We start from the raw sequence: 22,339 nt of genomic DNA, 5'->3' as shown, positions 1-22,339 counted from the left end.
CTGGGACTACAGGCACCTGTCACCACGCCTGGTTAATTTTTTTTTGTATTTTTAGTAAACACAGGGATTCGCCATGTTGGCCAGGCTGGTCTCGAACTCCTGACCTCAAGTAATCCGCCCGCCTCAACCTCCCAAAGTGCTGGAATTACAGACGTGAGCCACTGTGCCCAGCTGATCCTTTTGAGCAAGTTTGTTGGCAATAACTCTATCAATTCTCCTTTTATAATACTTATACTGAAAATACTCCAATGTGAGAACACTGGCAAAAATCTATAACATTTCTTTTATATGCAGCACTATCAAGTTATAATAATTCTAAAATTTGGAATTAAGCTACACTGTTGATCATATCACTATGAAAAATAATTCACTGAACAATACTATAATTTTTTGTTAAAATTTAATCTAAGACAGTAGGTAATATTTTTTAAAAAATTTAAATAAATTTGATGTGAACAAGTTTGTCCTTTTTTAAGTCCTAAAACCCTTGATCACATTTTAATGAAATGCTTAATAATATATTAAATACATTAACAAATATAATAAATGGCTCAAGTAATACATAAAGGCTATTTTTCATACTTACAGAGTAGATAAAGAATGGAGAGTATCAAATGCCCCTGGTGCAACTGTAGTAATTTGATTATCATACAAAGAAAGCAAACGCACAGAACTGAGTCCTATGAAACTGTCATTCCCCACACAGGTTATTCGATTGCTTCTCAACATCCTGAGGGGAAAAAAAGGACATTGTTATGGAGACAAAGCATCAGGCAATCAATTTTGCCTATCTGAGGATGGAAATGATCCTTGCAAATATGTAGCATTCATTACTACTTTTTAAAAATGTTCTCTTGCTATTAGATATTACTATGAATATATACTGGGAATATCTCGCAAGAATAAAATGCTTTGAGTTGCCAATGATTAATCTCAGTTACAAAAGGCACGGTGAGTCTAGGCATGGATTTATAATCCCATGACGAGGGAAGAATGTTTTCCTTTGATGCTACAATTATGTTTGCATGATTGCATAATGTCCTAATTCACCTACAGCTCTGAGTCCTCGGAGCCCTGTGATTTGTGTATTCAGGGTAGTATTACATTTGAGGTTGAACAGAAGGGAGGCAGAAAAGAATCAATAGCCACTGCAGATGAAGAACTGAGGGCATCTCAGGGACTTACACACTGAGTCAATGTCAAACATGGGCTAGGGACGCCAAAATGGACAGAATATCCACAAAGACTACGTGAATAATTTTATTTATGAAAATTAGCTCATTGTTTTAAGTTGAGAACTTAAAAAGAGGCAACGGTAACAGATCCCATATCCACAATAAAGTTTAAAAAGGTTTACCATGAAAAAATACCTTTTTTTTTTTTTTTTTTTTTTTTTTTTAGTCATTGTCATTATAGGATTAACACTATTGTCATTTCCTTGTTACAGCTAAAGTTTTGGCTCAATTATCAAATCTTTGCTAATTATTTATTTGTCTGGCTTAAAAACTGAACAAAAAGCTCAAAGTCCCATGTGAAAATAGTTATGAGTATATGAATAGTTGCCATAAATCGTATTCAGAATTCCTGAAAAATTAAATTATTCCTTAATTTTTCTAAACATAAGTTGGCTACTAAAATATTGAAGAATGTGAAAAAGAGAGGTAAAAATAAAGAAACAAAGTGTCACTTTAAAATTCTAGGTTGCCCTATAATAAATAAGAAATATAAACGTTTGCATTCTGCGAAGTCACAGATAAGAAGAAAAGATGATGCTCTCCTTATGAAGGGATCGTTTTATGTTAGAAAACAAATGCACAGCAGAAAAGCATTCCTATCAGCGCTTTCCTTTGTCATAAATGATGAAGAGCACTGGGTCTTAATCTTGCTGGAGTCACATGCTCCTGGGGGAAGTTGAAGAAAAGTTTGAGGGCCAGGTCCGGTGGCTCATGCTTGTAGTCCCAGCACTTTGGGAGGCCAAGGCGGGCGGATCACGAGGTCAGGAGATCGAGACCGACCATCCTGGCTAACACAGTGAAACCCGGTCTCTACTAAAAATACAAAAAAATTAGCCGAGCGTGGTGGCGGGCACCTGTAGTCCCAGCTATTCAGGAGGTTGAGGCAGGAGACTGGCGTGAACCCGGGAGGTGGAGCTTGCAGTGAGCTAAGATAGCATCACAGCACTCCAGCCTGGGCAACAGAGCGAGACTCCGTCTCAAATAAATAAATAAATAAATAAAAATTTAAAAAAAGAGAAAAGTTTGATCTCTGTTGCTAGAAAAATCCATAAGCACACATATGCACAAATTTCACCTGTAATGTCAAGGAATTCAATGACTGGCTGAAATATGTATATGAACTAGTAAGTGCCCTATTAGGGTTAAGAAGCCTAGGGGGAATGGAAATGTGCTCTCAAAATCTTCATAGCTCCAAGACAAAAGACACCAAGAATAGGTATGTTCAGATAAAACTATTCTAGGATTGACTACCCTGAGTTTGGTTCTAAACTGCTCTATGACGCTTGTTGGAACATAACTAGATTAAGGAGGGAGTCTGTGAATATCTGTCTCAGGTGCTAAAATGTAAGCACTTCAAAAACATCCACAGAAATACAATGAAAGGAGAAAGTGGAATTTAGATAACTTTTCACAGGGAGAGTCCTGTGAATGAAAAACAAAACAAGAAAAAAATACTTTGATATAAGTTCCTTGAGGTGGTGTTTCGGGTTGAACTGTGTCCCCCTCAAATTCGTATTTTGAAGCCCTAACCCCCAAATGTGACTGTGCAGTCATGCACCATAGAACAATATTTTGGTCAAGCAGAGCTATACAAAAGTTGTCCAATAAGATTGCAAGGAAGCTGAAAATTTCTTATTGCCTCGAGATGTCATGGCCATCATAATGCCATAGCCCAACACACTACTCATGTTTGTGGTGATACTGATGTAAATAAACCTACCATGCTGCCAGTTGTATAAAAGTATAGCAAACACTTATGTATAGCACATAACACTCCATAATGACAATAAACAACTATATTATTGGTTTATGTATTTACTATACTATTGTTATTTTAGAGTATACTTCTACTTATTAACAAAAAGTTAACTATAAAACAGCCTCAGGCAGGTCCTTCCGGAGGTATTCCAGAAGAAGGTATTGCTATCCTAGGAGATGATAGCTCCTTGCATGTTATTGCCCCTGAAGACCTTCCACTGGGACAAGGTGTGGAGGGAGATGACAGTAATATTGATATATTGATTATCCTGACACTGGGCAGGCATAGGCTAATGCATGTGCTTGTTTCTTAGTTTTTAACAAAACAGTTTAAAAATGCAAAAGTAAGTAAATCAAACAATTTAAAAAACAGAAAAGAATAAAGAAAAGAATAGAAAATAAAAAATTCTTATATAAATATAAGAGTAAAAAAATTTATACAGCTGAACAATGTGTTTAAGCTAAGTGTTATTACAAAAGAGTAAAAAAAGTTAAAACATTAAAAAGTTCATAAAGTAAAAAAGTTACAGTAAGCTAACCATAATTTATTACTGAAGAAATACATTTAAAAAATAAATTTAGTGAAGCCTAAGTGTACAGTTGTACAGTGGTTTTTTTTTTTGCGATGGAGTTTCACTCTTGTCACCCAGGCTGGAGGGCAATGGTGCGATCTCTGCTCACTGCAACCTCCGCCTCCCGGGTTCAAGCAATTCTTCTGTCTCAGCCTCCCAAGTAGCTGGGATTACAAGTGCCTGCCACTATGCCCGGCTAATTTTTGTATTTTTTAGTAGAGATGGGGTTTCACCATATTGGCCAGGCTGGTCCTGGAACTCCTGACCTCAAGTAATCCACCCGCCTTGGCCTCCCAAAGTGCTGGAATTACAGGTGTGAGCCTCCGTGCCAGGCCGTGTACAGTGTTTATAAAGCCTGTGTTAGTGTACAGTAATGTCTTATGCCCTCACGTTCACTCACCACTCACTCATTCACTCACCCAGAGAAACTTCCAGTTCTGCAAGCTCCATTCTTCTTAAGTGCCCTACACAGGTGAAGTATTTTAAATATTTTGTACCATCTTTTTATTGTTCTTTTCTGTTTAGTATGTTTAGATACACAAATACTTTACGTTGTGTTAGTAACAATTGCCTACAGTATTCAGTACAGTAACATGCTGCACAGGTTTGTAGCCCAGGAGCAATAGGCTGTGCCATATAGCCTAGGTGTGTGGTAGGCCATACCATCTAGGTTTGTGTAAGTCCACTCTAGGATGTTCGCACAATGGCAACGTTGCCTAATGACACATTTATCAGAACATACGTATGAGTATATTTGGAAAGAGGGACCTTAGGGAGGTGATTGAGGTTGAGTGAGACTGTGTGGATCCCATTCTGATGGACTGCCATCCTTACAAGAAGAAAATGATACCAGGCAGCTCACTCTCTCTCCCTATGAGCAGACAGAAGAAAACTCATTTGAAGAAACAGTGAGAAGGTGACTGTCTACAAGCCCAGAAGCGAGGCCTCATCATAAACCCACCCTGTCAGCACCTCCATCTTGAACTTCTAGCCTCCAGAATGATGAGAAAATCAGTTTCTGTTGTGTAAGCAATCCAGTCTGTGGAAGCTCATTATGGCCGCCTGAAGACATGCATACAAGTGGAGTTACAGCCTACCGCCTTCCTCCCACTCCAAGGTACTTCCCTGCCAGGAGAAGGTTCCAGTATCAAGAAAGTCTTTTAACTGTTGTTTGAAAAGGGAGCCTTCTGCTTGTTGTAATATTTGTATTTTACCTGAGACAACTCTGGAAAAGGTTAGATGCAGCCACCTGTGATCTCTTTTCTATCCTCTTCCTACACATTCCTCAGTATCTCTCTTTTCTTTTCTTTTTTTTGAGACAGAATCTCACTATGTCACCCAGGCTGGAGTGTAGTGGTGCAATCTCGGCTCACTGCAATCTCCGCCTCCCGGGATCAAGCGATTCTTCTGCCTCAGCCTCCCGAGTAGCTGGGACTACAGGCGTGTACCACCATGACTGGCTAATTTTTGTATTTTTAGTAGAGACCGGATGTCATCATATTGGCCAGGCTGGTCTTGAACTCCTGACCTCGTGATCTGCCCACCTTGGCCTCCCAAAGTGCTGGGATTACAGGCATGAGTCACCGTGCCCAGTCCTCAGTATCTCTTTCATCACAAGGCTGAGTGAATGTTTGCCTATCATTTTGAAAGGGCACCAAGTTAGCCCTTGGGATGGGTCAGCAGGTCCCAGACTGGTCCTGCTGGGTGGTCAGGTTTCAGGCTATTCCTGCAAAACTCAAGGAATGCACTTCCGCTCTTAGGTGCAGGGAGGGCTCTGGGGGTGGGGATTTGAATTTGGGATGCTATAAACACATCTTGCTGGCTGTGGGAATGCCCTTCTCCCTCCGTATCTGATAAAGAGCAGACAATGGACTCAGCCTTCAGCCCACTGGTCATACATGGCTCTCACAGGCTGTGTGGGGCAGGATCGTGGGTTTGGGGGAGACAGACTCCCCACTACAATCACCAAGGACTGCTTCTTGGTTACAAATATTTTCCTTTCTGCCTTCTAAAGGCTTCAGAGTTTGGTTTGTCTTTCTTCCAATTTTTAGGCTACCACTTTTGTCAAACATAATTATATACTTTTTAGATACAATGTATATGTGTGTATATGCGTGTGTATGCCACATGAAAAATTCAAGTAATACAAAAGTGTTGTAAGCATGTTTGATTGAAATACCTCAATCTAATCCCCATATTTCTTGGACAACAACTCTTTGGAAACATATATAATTTTTTCCCCCAAACACCCTACCCCTGAGCAAGTAGACATAACTCTTAGCATGTTTTCTTTGAAAAAACAGTGGAAGATATATCACCAGCCTGTCTTTCTTTTACACTGAGACCTTGCAGGGACAAAAAACAGTAGTCTCCAGATAAGCTGTTAGAATTATTCTACTGCAGAGATTCAAGGGGATTCTAAAGCTTACAGTCATTGGGCCAAGAGGAAGTATAGTATAGAGAGGTGTTTGAAGACAAGGAAATAAAATGACCATTTTGAGGCAGGACAGGGTAGTCAGATCCATATAAGCACTGGAACAAGGATGATCTATTTTGTAGAAGAGACAGAAGCCATGGGGGATGCCCCTGATGATCTGCTATGAACACATCGAAGGCAGGAATATTGGGGTAAAGGACCATTTGCATTCACAATACGTGTGTGTGTGTGTGAGTGTGTGTAACACACATCAAAGGCAGGAATATTCAGGTAAAGGACCATTTGCATTCACAATATGTGTGTGTGTGTGTGGGAGGGTGTAACACACATCAAAGGCAGGAATATTGGGGTAAGGGACCATTTGAATTCATAGTACGTGTGTGTGTGTGTGTGTGTAACACACATCGAAGGCAGGAATATTGGGGTAAGGGACCATTTGCATTCACAATACATCTCTGTGTGTGTAACACACATCAAAGGCAGGAATATTGGGGTAAAGGACCATTTGCATTCACAATACGTGTGTGTGTGCGGGGGGGTGTGTGTAACACATATCAAAGGCAGGGATATTGGGGTAAAGGACCATTTGCATTCACAATACATCTGTGTGTGTGTAACACACATCAAAGGCAGGAATATTGGGGTAAGGGACCATTTGAATTCACAGTACGTGTGTGTGTGTGTGTGTGTGTGTAACACACATCGAAGGCAGGAATATTGGGGTAAGGGACCATTTGCATTCACAATATGCGTGTGTGTGTGCGTAACACACATCGAAGGCAGGAATACTGGAGTAAGGGACCATTTGCATTCACAATATGTGTGTGTGTGTGTGTGTAGCGGTGTGTGTGTGTAACAGAGAGAATGTGAAAGAGATAGAGAGAGTGGGGTGGGTAAAAGTAGGTGTTTCTCTCTCCCAGGATTATAATGAACAATGAGCTGCAATCCTTTGGTAGAAGAACTGCAATGCAAGTACAAATACTTACAAAGTTTTGAGGCTTTCCAATCCCTTGAACATCTTATGCTGCACATTTTCCAAACGATTACTCGTAAGAAGTATTTCATTTACACCAGATGCTCCTTCAAATGCTCCCTCCTCAATATCTGTGATCTTATTGTTGCTAAAGTTTCTAAATAAAAATTGTTGGAAGAAAGGTTTTAAATAATTTCTAACAAGGTGGGAATTGAAACATAGTTGATAATTTTCTTCTAATGATCCAAGTTTTCCAACTTTTCACTGCCCAGCACTGCTAGGGCTCTGAAAAGATTCCACTTCCTTACACCATCAAGACAAAGGGACAATAATACTAACAGGGAACGTCTATGGTAAAAAATGCCAGCGTGACTCATGTCATACTCTTTAAGGGTCTCCAGGAGTATAAAATTCTTGAGGTCAGGTATTGGGTTACACAAACCTTTATGCCATCTATAAAACCTAACAAGAAACTTTTCAAAAAAAGTCCCTGATTAAAATTGTCGAATGATAATGACTGAAAGAAGGCAACTAGGTGGAGATAGATGGGCTAAAATGTGTTAGTGTTTTATATATAGCATCAGGAATGTATTTGAATATGGGTTTATTCCCAGAAGAACGTCTCATGTAATAATGCGTTGAAACAACCAAATTAACTGTCAGTATTACATATGATACCAACTACTACAATGCTTGCCAGAAGGCAAGAGTATCTAGCTGAGGTCAACTGTTTATAGGCTTTTTCTTTCTCTTTCTCACTGATCACTCCAAGACCAGGAGTGTCTCCCAAACAAGGATCATTTTAATGCATATTTTAATTTCTCTCAGAGAATTGTACACAGTAGCTTCTTAATAAATATTTGTTGCATGGGAAATCATCTTATAGCTAAAAAGAAAGTACATTTCATAACAGTGAAAAAGGAGGGCAATTAAGATATCAGAAACCATTTGGGAGGTAGGCTAATATGGATGCCATCTGTACAAGTAGTCTGTTCGGTAACTTACAGTCTATGGGACTATGGGCCAGTTACATATATGGACACACAGCTAAAGTGAGCTGATGCTGATGTTTCTGCATGTGTGAGGGCACTCCATTGGTCCCATGCTATTGACCTATGTCCTGTCTCCCCGTCACACCTCCCCAGGGGCATGGAGTAACCCACTGAGTGTTGCTGAAACTGCTGAGCTTATGAACTTATTTTAAAATATGAGTTGTGGACATGTAGTAACACAGATGAGCTATCAAGCCAGTTTACCAATCATTAATTTTGACTATCTTCTAATGAAAGTTTAATGAAGCAAAAAAGTCCAATAGTTGACATGAAAAAAAAAATAACAGCATGGTTTGGGGAATAGTAAAGGAAGTTACAAAACATTACTGAACCCATTTTAATGTGCTTAGATTGCTGGATTCCTGCTGTGGCCACATAACAGACCAGCTGTCTGAGTTAAAGTAAGATGCTTAGGCTCTGCTACAGAAAATGTGATTGACACTGCTGAACACACAGAAAAGTCCCTTGCAGAGATTACCCTAAATTCATGTTACAGGTCATCATCATAGGGAAATTTCCCAGGGTTTTTAATATTTTCTAATTTTCTAAGAAACTTAACTGAAATGAACACCAAAAAAATTCTACAGAAATAAAAAAAAATAGCTAACAAGTGACTTACATTTTACGTAATTGAGGAAGTTTCTTAAAGATTCCTGTGGCTTCCAACACGGTAAATTCATTATTATTGAGACGTCTGAAGAAAAAAGAAGGAATAGAGAAGTTTTATTACCAATAGTTAGGAAAGGATTAAATTTGATTTCTCAAAATGAATTCTAACATTATTCAATGATACCAGGAAAATAAAAGGAAATACATAAATCACAGAAGATTTGTGGAACATACTGGTATTTTTTCTCATTTTATTCAAATTTTAATCATCAAAATAAAATGTTAGGAAGCACACAGTAAAAAAAAAAAAAAAACAAAGATCAAAACCAACTCTCAGTAATCTCTAGAACAAATTTTCTCTAATTTTTTCCACTATCGTCCCCACTAAAAAGGATTTCTAGACTGTTTTTTCCCTAATCGTTTGCTTCACAATTGGAACAAAAATTACAGCTTTATTAGAATGCAATCCACATGCCAGAACATTTACCCTTTAAAAGTCATACAATTCAGTTGTGGAACCATCTTTGCTATCTAATTCCAGAACATTTTCATTACCCCCAAAAGAAACCCCATACTTATTACCAGTCACTCCTGGTGGCTGTTCCCCCACAGTCCTTGGCAACCACTAGGTTACTTTTTGCTTTTACTAATTTTCCTATTCTGGGCATTTTGCATAAACGGAATCATGTAAGATGTAGCCTTTTCTGTCTGGCTTCTTTTGCTTTGTGTAATATCTTATTCCTGTTGTAGCATATGGCAGTGCTTCATTATTTTTTAAGACTGAATGATATTTCATTACACAGGCGTGACACATTTGTTTTTCCATTTATCAGTTAGGAGGCATTTGTGTTGCTTCCATTCTTTGATGGCTATAAATAATGCTGCTATGAACATGGTGTGCACGTTTCTGCCTGGATATACGTTGTCATTTCTTGGACATATACATAGGAGGGGCATTGCTGGATTACACGGTAAATCATGATTAACTCTTTGAGAAATAGCAAAAAAGATTTCCATAGAAGCTTTACATTCAGACCAGCAATGTATGAGGGTTTCAATTTCTTCCACTATGTTACTCTCCCCTTTTTTTTTTTAGCCATTCCAGAAGGTCTAAAATGGTATCTCATTGTGGTTTTGATTGGAATGTCCCTAATAACTAATGATATTGAGCAGTTTTTCATGTGTTTATTGGACATTTGTATATGTTCTTTGGAGAAAGGTCAATATGAATAATTTAACCATTCATTAGCTGAGTAAAATACCTTTTAATCTAAATTATAAGAGTTCTGTATATATTCTGAATATGTGCCTTATTAGATACATGACTTGCAAATATTTTATTCTCAGTACTGATTTTATTGTATAATTAAAAAAATTATAAATCTCTTACATTACACACATTTGCTGAAGTCTAAATTGGAGGCTACTTTCCACTATAATTCCTCCATGACAAACAAACTTATTTAAAGTGCTAGACCAGGGGCAGTGTCTCATGCCTGTAACCCTGGCACTTTGAGAGGCAGAGGCAGGAGGACTGCTTGAGCTCAGGAGTTCAAGACCAGCCTGGACAATAGGGCAAAATCCCATCTCTACAAAAAGTACAAAATTAGCTGGGTGTGGTGGTGCATGCCTGAGGTCCCAGCTTCTTGGGGAGATGGGGGTTGGGGACTGAGGTAGGAGGATCTGTTGTGCCCAGGAGGCCAAGGCCACAGGGAGCTGTGATTGTGCCACTGCACTCCTGCCTGGGTGAGAGAGTGAGACTCTGTCTCAGAAAAAAAAAAAAAAAAGTACTATTGTGCTGGAAGGTATCACTTGTTTGTAGTATTATAGGTAATAAGCATAAATCCCTATATGACTATAAAAAATAAAGTTCAGGGCCTTGGTTGCATGGACTCCATGCATTTCTAAAATTCCTGGAGCTGTGAAATAGCTTCATCAACTAACAGGAGTAAAAAAAAAAAAAAAATCACTATAACTACAAGATAGTGGGTTTCTGTCAACTCTTTGAAAGGCATTACTTTATTTTTAGTTATTCAAATTGCTAAAAATTAATTAAGTACAGGCATGAGTATAGGCACAGTGAGAGATAAACAATAACACACAATCCCTGTCATCAAGGAGCTATAATCTAGTTAAAGACGGAAGGATTATATACAAACAAACAGACAACGAACTTTGCAAAGCAGTAAATGACAAATACCAGATGGTGCTATATATAAACATGGCTAAGATGTTTAGAGAATGATGAGGTTTTGCTAGCTTTTTCCCTGAATTTTTAGAACACTAAAATTAAAGGTCCTGTTTTTATAAATAAAGTCAGTAAAGGCAAACCATGCATGGGCATAGAATCTGTAAGTGTTCCAACAAACACTTTAGCACTGAGTATGTGCAAGGTCCTATGTTAAGGCTGTTAAGTGTAAATACCATCATATTCTGCCGTTTCAGCTTTTCTTGCATTGTTCAGAAAAAGCTATCCTTTCTACTTTAATACTTGATAATCACTGAATCCTTCTGCCCGTAAGTCAATGAAGTAGTAAATTAGGTAAGACAGACTCCTTGAATCTATTGATAGTTTACAGAGATTGAAAATGGAGGCTCTCAAACTACTTTATTTAGTTGCTATAAGGATTAAATACGTTAAAAAACTCAGTACTTAGAAAACAAATTGGGAATAAATAATACCCAATAAATAAGCATCAAATAAATACCATTGTTATTAGTATGAAGTGCTTACTGAATTTTGAGAGATAAATTAGTTTCTGTACTTAATCGTATGGTTGGCTAGAAATACGAACGAAGGTAGCCTCTAATATATTCTTGTACAAAATAGAGTTATGCCAATGTAATGCATATTAATTAAAATTAATGCAATTATTAATAATAAAAATGGCAAGACAAACATTCCTATGCTTTAATGCTTTCATTCCCTCCATCCCAACCAGAATTTTGTTGGGGGATGAACTTACAACTCTGCAGTGTACTGGGGAATGTGCTCCGGGATTTTGTTGAGCTTTTGATTAGAGCAATCTACTGTGGTTCCTTCACAGCGACACTTTTCAGGGCAAGCCAAATCCGCAAAGCAGTCTCCACTTAATTTTGATCGATAATCTTCTGTACCTATTGAGAATTCAAACCAAAAAAAAGATACTGAGTCTAAAGGTTAGAATATTTATTAGTTTGTAGGAAGAAAAAAGTAAGATAACTATAGATTATGTAGCAGGGAGACAACTTGGGGTATTTTGGTCAATGGATGTCAGGAGAAAGGTTAAAAGAAAGGCTTGGAATTTTCTGGAAAAAAGAGTGACCAGATTCACATGACAGGAAAACATTAATAAAGTTGAGCTTTTCACAGCTGTACTTTCTGCTGATCCAATTCTGAGTCATTCTAGCCTATTTCACAGCTAGTCACACAATGGATATTAATTATTAAAAAGTTTATTTTTTTCTCGGAGTCAAGAATTGAAAATATATCCAGTAATAAACATGATCCTATATCTCATTGTAAATTAGGGCTTTCAAGGCAAATAGATATACTCAGGCTTTTAAATTTTCTATGGACTTTTTACTATTCTCTCCCTCTCACATAATCTCGGAGATGCCTAAAAAGCCCTCTTTTTTCATTTTGATTTTGTAGAAAGAGACAGGAAAATCCTGATTTAAGCCTCAGCAGCTTGTCATGCTGTAGAAAGCTGCGTGACGTTCCATGGTGCTTGACGGAACCATGTTTTACTCATACCTCGCAACCACATGGTTAGATCAAGCACAACAGAAAATCTCGCTACATTATCACTACACCAACCACTAGGCCAAAGGTAAGACCAAGAGGAAAATGGAGGGAAGGAAGAGAAAAGCTACAGACGTTCTGGAAACGTAATACTGTTTACATGACATGCATTCTTCCCGCAGAATGTTTATGACCACAGTAAGAGTATTACTACCGATGATTTCCTGGAAACACAAAGAAGGGGCTATACGGAAAAGGTGCCTCCACCATTCCTCAGAACTGCAGAATGGAAACAACAGCTTTCGGGAACAACATCCAGGAAGAAGTTGAAGGTGAGCTACAAGGACAACAGAAAAGCTCAAAAGATCTGTGGTTTCTTCTTGAAAAAAAGGTGCCAAAGACCAAGACTAGAAGAAGGTACATCAGGATTGAAAAGGGAGGGTATTGTGTTTCAGATCAGACACTTTTACTTACAGCCAAAATGGTGAATTCCTGCAAAAGTAAAGATCACCAAGAAGGAAAGAAAGAGTAATCCCAATTAAGATTAATATACATATTTATAAAACTAAGCTCTCTTCCTTCTTTCTTTATTATGGGAATTATTGAAAAAATAGCATGATGTGATGGGAATTGTCATGCTTTGTAAAATTTTATAAATAATATTTTGAAGCACGGTGGTCTCACAAGAAAACCAATGGAATAAAAGACGCATAGTGCAAATTAAGTTCTTGATTCCTTTAAAAGGTGAACTCTCAAGGCCGGGTGCGGTGGCTCACGCCTGTAATACTAGCACTTTGGGAGGCCAAGGCGGGCGGATCACAAGGTCAGGAGGTCAAGACCATTTCACCTGACGGGTGAAAACCCAACTCCACTAAAAATACAAAAAATTAGCTGGGCATGGTTGCGGGCGCCTGTAGTCCCAGCTACTCGGTGAGGCTGAGGCAGGAGAATGGCATGAACACGGGAGGCGGAACTTGCAGTGAGCCGAGATCATGCCACTGCACTCCAGCCTGGGAGACAGCGAGACTCCATCTCCAAAAAAAAAAAGATGCACTCTCTGCAAGACAGATTTTCTTTTATCACTGTAATATGTAGAGTGCCATATAAAATGGTAGTAGCGAGGTACACACGTAAAAGTGAATGAAAAACTAATCATGGAGATCCTCAAGGACAATCATTACAACATTTGGATTAATCCTTATGTTGTGATGTACACTTTTTAATGAACTTTTCAACTTATAAATAATGTGTCTTAGTGGAAATGGAATCAGAATCTCATAAGAAGTTTGTGATGGTAAATATAATCGTTTCATTACATTTGGCAGTTAATGCCATGATATTTACTGAGGATCTGGTGTCTTATGATTTATGCTTCACTCCAAAATGAAATAAGAGTGCACAAAGTCTAAGTGACAGGTACACTGGATATCTTGCAATTCAAATAATCTGCATTCAACGGAACAGTAATAATGCTTATTTTATGGTGGCTTGTTAGGTGGACTCAAATTTTAATTAAAATTTTTGGAAAAAAGGGGAGGAAGCCCAAATGATCCTTTTGAGTCCTGGCTTCTACAATTATCACGTTTAAAGAATGTAAATTAAATTATCATAAATTGAAACTTAAGACATGATATTTGATATAAAAGATAATTTCCAAATCCTATTTTGGCTGCTGTCAGTAACAGGGAAAAACTATATCAGAATATATGAAAACAACTTGACTTTTGTTCTTTATTTAGTGAATTGGAAATATTAAACTTACCAATTATTAAGTATATTTAAATGAAATAGTTTGAATAATTTGATACCAATTACATTACTGCCATAATTTTAGGATTTAAATCATATTAATGTTTTATTCTTTAGATAGTCTGGTGTTTAGAATATGGCTTTTTCTGGTTAAATAATAGCTATCAGATTACTTTCCACTTAATTGGGTAAAGTAATTAATATTAAACATTGTCAATGAAGGCCAATCAACTGTTCTTTTCAACATGTTACTTGTTATGCAGCCAGTATAATAATATACAATGCTATTGATCATTCAAGCTCAAAATAAGTCATATCACCAAATCTACTAAATCCATAAAATTATCCAAATTGTAATTCAATAATGGCAAGCTAACAAATATCTCCTTAAAATAGAGACTAAACCCAGAGTTCTTCTTAAGAAAATACGGAAAGTTAGACTAACTCTGTACACTAACGCTATAGAAATATCTTTTAATCTATAGCTCTTAAAATTTTTTTATGGTCTAGAATATACCCAAGAGACGGTGAATGTGGCCAATCGATACTTAACATAATGGTTTAAAACAAACAAGTCAAGAGGCATTTTACACAATTGGCAGGCAAGGAAAAATAAGTAAAGAAACGTATTTTAAAGAGCTAGTTCTAGAATCATCAGTCTTGATAGTGTTACGATTGAAGTGGTAAAACATTGCGATCACTTTTCTTAGAAACATTTTATCCATCTGCCTAAATTATTCAAGGCATTTTGTGCCGATGGACTTCTGATGCTTTCACATCACACATCAATATTCTTTTTTATGGAGTTATATTGTAATTCTGGATATAGAAGAATGTAAAGTCATAAACAAATAAGAAACAACTGCATATAATTCAGCAGGGAGTTGCTGTTTTTCCATAAACAGTGAAGCAAAAGTAAAGCAATAAGTACAGTTTTTAAATATAAGAATCTATAAAAAAGTAATTTTCATGATTGAAAATGAAATTCTGTGTGTCTGTAACTGATTTCGTGTAGAACTAGCTCTTTGACATCAGAAAGATCTCTGTCTTTAAAACCAGCTCAATTAGCTATATTTTAAAAACAGGTTGGAAGATCAGATATACAATGTAAGGAGAGAAAATGATTTAAGTAGAAAGCCATAGCTTCAAACATTTTAGCTACTGTGAGAAATTTTAGATAATGCGCCAAAGTAAAAGAAAGAGAAGAAAAGGTGGAGTTTAATAATATATATGTTTAACATCAGAAGCTGCATGCAAAGGTCAGGATTTCAGGAAACAGCTACAAGTGATATATGCATAAGTCAATCTATCTATAGAGTATCCACTGTACTTTCAGAAGCATGCATATCAGTTTTAGAAGCTATATTTTATAAGGTGAGGAAAGGGTGTCTGTAGTTAGTCCTACTACCGAGCAAAACCTACCTGGAATGAAATACTGTTCTTTAGCTAAATAAAAAAAGAGAAAAAAAATAGAAGATGCACCTGAATGTCAGCAAGCAGAGATATGAGTTATATTAGATTAAGAATGGACTAAAGTTACTACAATTAAGTGAAAAATGTATATTCACAGCTGTGACTGAAGTACAATAATGTACAGTGAGTAGTAAATGCATCTATAATTATGGACAATAACCAGCTTGGTTCTTATATTAGCTTTTTAGTATGAAATTAACTGCCGAATGTGAAATACGCCTGGAATAGTTAGGTAGCATACTACCAAAAAGACATAAAATATTCTATCATAAAAAAGGAAAATATTAGATCAAAGCAAATAGTAAATTTGAATGATGGCAGCCTTTCATTTAATATCAACACAATGCATTCATATTTAGCTTTTTACAAATAAATGCAATATTCCCAAAAATTTTTTAAAAATAGCTTTTGGAAAAAATGCATCCTCACGGTTATATGCAAAATAAGAGAATGCAAACTGAGAAAGTGCATGCAGAGTAAGAAGCAAGAGATCTGGAGTCCCTCCTGGCGCCCCTGTACTTCTGAGCCCAAACAAATCATGTAACCAAGTCTCAATTCACTTTCTGAAGAAACGAAAACACAGTTAATTACTTGAGGTTGGTCAATTCAACAAACATGAGACTTAACATACTTTAAAGGTATTATGAGTTAGCTAAAAGGCTCTGGTTAAGTTTGAATTTTGGAAAGGTACTATGAAGTATCTAGGCATCTTTTTAACTTGGTCAATTGCCTATTTATTCTGCTGTATATGGTGTTAAAATGTTACATATAGAAGTATTATTTGAATTGGGTCTACAGTTCTCTTTATTTTATTATTCATGGGCAGAAGAAAAAGAAATACGATTCTACAGTGTTCACTAATCAGCCGAAGGCCAGCTGCTTTTGTTAGGTCTCATGTAACCATTGTTGTTGGTCACAGGGGAAATAACACGTGAAGAAATTACCTGAACAACGGAATTTCTTGCTTTTGATCTGTCCAATTCTTTTGTTTGCCAGGCGGCGGGGGCTGGTGCAACGGGCACCACTGGTCTCAATCGGGTTGGTATGGAGATAATCCGCTAGCCACTTGAGATGGCAGTCACAAATAAAGGGGTTCTGGGCCAAATGCCTTTGGAAACACATACAGAACAGTTTTATAGATGACTTGCAATGGACTCAGCTCTTACATTCAGAGTGGAAACAATGTCATCAAAAGTGATCCAAATCACTTATACATACATAGTTTGAATGGCCCGAAGAGGTGAAAAGGTCCCCTTGGCGATGGTCTGAAGCTTGTTGTCATATAGGGAGAGAAGGTTCAAGTTGTGGAGATCCTGAAAAGCATCTACCCGAAGGCAGTTTATCTTGTTGGCATTCAATAATCTGTTTGATTAAACAGTTGTAGAATTAAAGTGTAGCATCTTATTAACTCACCTGCAAGATTTTGTGCTTTTTAAGGAAACCCAGTCAAGAAATATATTTCTTTTCACCTCAACACTAACATTTTAACTTTAATAATTTAGGAATTAGAGGCTGGAGATGTGGGGTTTTACCACATAACAAGTCATGTGATCAAATGAACCTAAATCTAGTGGTATTTATACACGTATTCAATACACATTATTAACCATTTCCTCTGGAAGATACAAAGGTGGGATAGTACACAAAGGTGGGTGAGACCCAGCCTCCACTGGCAAGGACACCATAAAAATGCTCTAAGACATCACTAATCCCTCAAGACACTCTGTGGAAGAGTAGTTCAGGCTATTCTCAAAACAGTAGCTAGCGTGATCCTTCTAAACGTGGAATAGATCATGTCACCCCTTTCTCAGAACCATGCGGCAGCTCCCAATTGGCTCTGAGCAGAAACCTAAGTCGTCACAACAGCCTGACCTGTAGCCCACTCTTCAGAACGCTGCAATCTTCCCAGTTCTCTCCTCCTGGCTGTTTGAGCTCCAATCACTAATCTCCTTGCCTTTCTTAAACACACCAGGCTCTCCTATTCTCTGTCTGAAATGTTCATCTCCCAGATGTCAAGCCTGTTCTAATACTGCCTTCTCAATCCAGCCTCCCGCACCCCTCTCCTTAATACATGCAGGCTGTCTTTGACCCCTTCCCAACCCCTAGCACTCTCAATTCCTTTTACTTTGATCTATTTCTATTTTCTAAAGTATATACATTTTTTTTCTGCTACACAACTTATTATGTTACTGCTGACTGTCATCTATATGTCTGCCTCCCTACCCCCACAGTAAATCATTCATATGTCTATTTCATTTCCCTTCCTTTCCCAGACTGCCCAGCACATACTGGGAGCTCAATAAATATCGGTTGTTGAATGAATACTTTACAACCCTCTTGGAGAGTCACATGGTACATGAGTATAGGCTGTAGTCTTATATTATAAATACCTGTTTAACTTTTTAACATAATTCCCCACAAACTCCTTTTTCCCCTATGTATTATATCAATATTCTGTGGAACTGTAGTTTATGGATTATACTTTGGCAAACATCATTCTCGGTGATGTGACTGTGTGTGAGCTTAGGTTTATTCTTCAGCATGTACTCTGCTCTCTACTTTCCTCAACCATCTTCTGAACTCAACTTTCACCCAACAGAGTACTCCTCCCTCTGGGTTCCTCAAAATGTCATTCCATGCTATGCAGTCTTGTCAACTGTTTTATGCAGACCTGCTTATTTGTCCAATGACAGTTTCTCCCTCTTCAGGAAGGACAATTTTTTAAAATAATATTCTTTTTCTCCATCCCTAACAGGCACCACTGGTCTCAATAGGGTTGGTATGGAGATAATCCACTGGCCACTTGAGATGGCAGTCACAAATAAAGGGGTGCTGGGCCAAATGCCTTTGGAAACACATACAGGACAGTTTTATAGATGAGTTGCAATGGACTCAACTCCTACATTCAGAGTGGAAACAATGTCATCAACTGTGATCCAAATCACTTACACATACATAGTTTGAATGGCCCGAAGAGGTGAAAAGGTCCCTTTGGCGATGGTCTGAAGTGTGTTATTATATAAGGAGAGAAAGAATATTTTTCTCCATGGGAATGGAGAAATTTTTTAAAATTCCTGCCTTAAGAGGGAGAAACTGTAGGCAATACTTGGATACAGCATCAAGCTACATCTAGCTATATTTAGTTCAGTGCTTTGATACTTAGAACTTTTAACAAATTTGTAACAGCTCAAAAAATATGTGTCATGTGGTTTGGGTATGCCTCATTATCTAACATACTAAAAAATATTTTCTCCTTTGACAATAAAACAATCTCTATGTTAACATGGGTTATTTCCATTTTACTTGATTTTTTTTTAAAGGTGCTACATCAGCAACATGCAAAGTGATGACTTTCTCACGGTGACTCAATTGGCTGTGCTCTTTGATTCCCCATCAGGAGCTGAAGCTTCATCTTCCCTCCAGTATATGTAATACCTTCTTAAAAGCCTTCAAGAAATGGTGGGTGACAGGGGCTGATTAACCCCACACCTCTCCTCCCTGGGCCACAACTCAGGTAATGCTGACCTGTTCTTTACTTAATAATCTAATTGAGCGAAGCAGTTAGAGAGCAAACAAGGACAATGAAATTGTGTGGAGCCTGAGGAAACTGAAAGATGTTGTTTTGCATCATCTTGCATCTATGCAGTTTGTACTCACTTTAACTCAGTGTGGCCCAAGGAATAGTAAATAAATATTAAACAACAATCTGTTTTGTTTCTTTTATTTCCCTGCCTCTTCTCTCTAATCTCTGACCAACCAAAACTAAGACACTTAATTTTACCAAGTTCTCAGCTAGCTGTAAAGAGATAATCATGCCGTTCTTTCCCTCTGGCAGGCTTAAGAATGAGCCTTAGTGTAGAAATGAAACTTTATAAAGATGGCTTTAGAAGTAAGGTTTATCTATATAGATCTCCATATTTTATTAGCATGTGTGTTACATCAACCACCAATAAGTGTGCACGGAAAGAAAAAGAAGGTGACACTTTATGTATTGGTAGTAGATAGGGCAGTGATAGAGTGATTGTGAATAACTGGCATGGAGAGTAAGTCTAGGGGAATGTGGAAGAATGGCAGAGAGGTGAGTCACAAGTAGGCAATACTCGGTTACAGCATCAAGCTATATCTACAATGGGTACAGACATCTAGACTGTGAATAGCATAATTTTATCAAATTAGTAGCATTATTTAATAACAGAAATGCAAAGCTTAGAAAAATCTGAAACCCAAATAAAGTCATTAAGTTACAAAATCAGTATTTCTCATGACTCATTGGTCTATTGTAAAATAAATTTACTGGGTTATGTAGCACTGAGAAAATAAAGAGAGAATTGGGGTGGGGATGAACAGAAAAGAGAGCACTACATATAATAAGGTTCATTATTGTTTCATTAACATTTTGTTTCATTTGTTTGGGTGTGTGTGTGCTAAGGTGTACTGTAAAATACATTTCTGCATAATGGTGAAAAAGTTTAAGACATGGATAATAGGATGTACTTAAGAACATAAGTTTATAAATTCAGGAATATATTTATATATATACATGAAGATTGTGGGATTAGTAATAAATCGTTACCAAATAAATGCCAAGAAATAAATACACTCCAGAGGGAAAATAACATTGTACACATAAGGATTTTAAGGGAGATTTACTAAGAAAAAAATTACAACACAATTATCTTTGTATCTAAAGCATATAGGCCAGTGTGTGCCCCAAATGAGGTCCTCTGATGATATGAATAGAATTTGATGATTAACCACCAAGTTTTAATATTTGCATTTTTTTCCAACTTTACTTTTCATATGGGCATGCATTAAAACATATGGTGTTAAATCTCCTTTTTGCAAGTATGTATGGTAAATACTTCTTTTGAGACAAATGAGTAGTATCTATTGTCTAATCAGAGTGGTCTTTGATTTACAGGTAATTATCTCTCTAAAGGTTTAGTCTGAGGACTATTGTGTGTTACAGCTCACCGGACACCATCCGTTTGAGGAAGTTATTGCAGCACTGTCGCTCCTGCAGATTCTCTGGACAAAAGTTGCTGAGTATATCACCATATCTTTTTTTTTTTTTTTTTGAGACGGAGTCTCGCTCTGTCGCCCAGGCTGGAGTGCAGTGGCGCGATCTCTGCTCATTGCAAGCTCCGCCTCCCTGGTTCACGCCATTCTCCTGCCTCAGCCTCCTGAGTAGCTGGGACTACAGGGGCCCACCACCACCACGCCCGGCTAATTTTTTGTTTGTTAGTAGAGACGGGGTTTCACCGTGTTAGCCAGGATGGTCTGGATCTCCTGACCTCGTGATCCACCTGCCTCGGCCTCCCAAAGTGATCACCATATTTTTCTCGGTTCCAACTACTGGTTACATTAAAACAGAGATGTTTTACAAAGACAGGGATTGTAGAAGCTTTAAATGATAGAGCAGCCAGAATGCATACATTCATGATAGTGTAGATAAAATTGGTTTGGGGACTATTCCAAAAAGTTGTGTCTTCAAGTAAATAATCACGAATGCTAGCTTGACTGGACTACTCTTTTCTATTTTGTTAAACTGTATCATTTTGAGTCAAATTTTTCCAAAGCCTCCATAAAAATATGAGACAACAAAATGGCTAATATATATTATTAGGCTCGAGAGATCCAAAACAATCAAATACTTACAGGAGCTGTAAGGAAAACAGTCCTTCAAATAAACTTTTGGGGAGTTCTGTGATTTTATTTCCATAGAGGACACTGAAAAAAATGTTTTAAATGAAAAAAATTAGACACCAAACCTGCATAACAAATTCATCTAATACATATTTACTCAGGCATACAGGAAGCTAGCAGGCAATCAATACATCATAAAAGTTATAGCTGAGTAAACAAACTCCATTTGCAAATGTCTTTTGCCTGATTACAGATCAGATATATGCTTACTGTAGAACATTTGGAAAACAGAAAAATAAAGAACATTTTATATATGTATATATCATTTCCACTTGCATTGCCGTTTCATAGAAATGTTTCCTTTTAAGTTGTTTTTCTACTCACACGCATACACAGTTCATATGTAATGAGAGCACACTATATATGACAAAGAAGAATGTTAAGTGTAGAATCAAGTATAGAAGAGTATACAGTGACATAAAAGTCCTCAAGATACAACATTAAGCAAAAAAGAAGCATGTTAAAGTATTATGTTAGTTTTGTTTTAAAAATATATACATATAGGCCAGGCACAGTGGCTCATGCCTGTAATCCCACCACTTTGGGAGGCCGAGGCGGGCGGATCACGAGGTCAGGAGATCGAGACCATCCTGGCTAACACGGTGAAACCCCATCTCTACTAAAAATACAAAAAATTAGCCAGGCATGGTGGTGGGCACCTGTAGTCTCAGCTACTTGGGAGGCTGAGGCAGGAGAATGGCATGAACCAGGGAGGCGGAGCTTGCAATGAGCCCAGATCGTGCCGCTGCACTCCAGCCTGGGCAACAGAGCGAGACTTTGTCTCAAAAAAAAAATATATATATATATGTATATGTATATATATGTATATGTATATATAAATATATATGTATACATATATATATGTGTATATATATACACACACATATATGCACAAAATAAAAGGGAAACATATTTAGATGGCAGATAATTTGCCATCCAGAAGTGATTTGAACTTACATCTACATATTGTTGTATATTTTAATATATCTCTAAAATAAGCACATTATCATTTTCAAAGATCAGAGAGATATTCTTTTGGGAAATAAACAAA

At 37.3% G+C, this 22,339-nt stretch overlaps 1 protein-coding gene and 1 non-coding gene across 5 annotated transcripts in view; both read right to left on the bottom strand.

Moving 5' to 3' along the window:
• SLIT2 (slit guidance ligand 2) overlaps window positions 1-22,339 on the bottom strand; it is a 368,351-nt gene that overhangs the window by 80,502 nt on the left and 265,510 nt on the right. For 2 of the 4 annotated variants that reach the window (XM_019025924.4, XM_055385658.2), the window contains exons 12-19: window positions 21,241-21,312; window positions 16,801-16,944; window positions 16,527-16,690; window positions 15,532-15,555; window positions 11,603-11,753; window positions 8,647-8,721; window positions 6,989-7,132; window positions 587-730 (exon numbers count right to left, since the gene is read on the bottom strand). In XM_019025924.4, the coding sequence (XP_018881469.1) occupies window positions 587-730; window positions 6,989-7,132; window positions 8,647-8,721; window positions 11,603-11,753; window positions 15,532-15,555; window positions 16,527-16,690; window positions 16,801-16,944; window positions 21,241-21,312 (918 nt within the window). The remainder of the gene's footprint in view (window positions 1-586; window positions 731-6,988; window positions 7,133-8,646; window positions 8,722-11,602; window positions 11,754-15,531; window positions 15,556-16,526; window positions 16,691-16,800; window positions 16,945-21,240; window positions 21,313-22,339) is intronic. The other 2 variants (XM_019025925.4, XM_063705088.1) reach the window with 1 other exon arrangement.
• On the bottom strand, window positions 12,317-12,426 carry MIR218 (microRNA mir-218). Its single transcript, NR_106256.1, has one exon. It is a non-coding gene; the product is annotated as a microRNA mir-218 (primary transcript).

The sequence above is a fragment of the Gorilla gorilla genome, chromosome 3 (genome assembly GCF_029281585.2).
Source record: "Gorilla gorilla gorilla isolate KB3781 chromosome 3, NHGRI_mGorGor1-v2.1_pri, whole genome shotgun sequence".
NCBI classification, from domain to species: domain Eukaryota; kingdom Metazoa; phylum Chordata; class Mammalia; order Primates; family Hominidae; genus Gorilla; species Gorilla gorilla.
The sequence above is the reverse complement of the archived record's forward strand: the minus strand, read 5'-3'. Positions and strand labels throughout refer to the sequence as shown.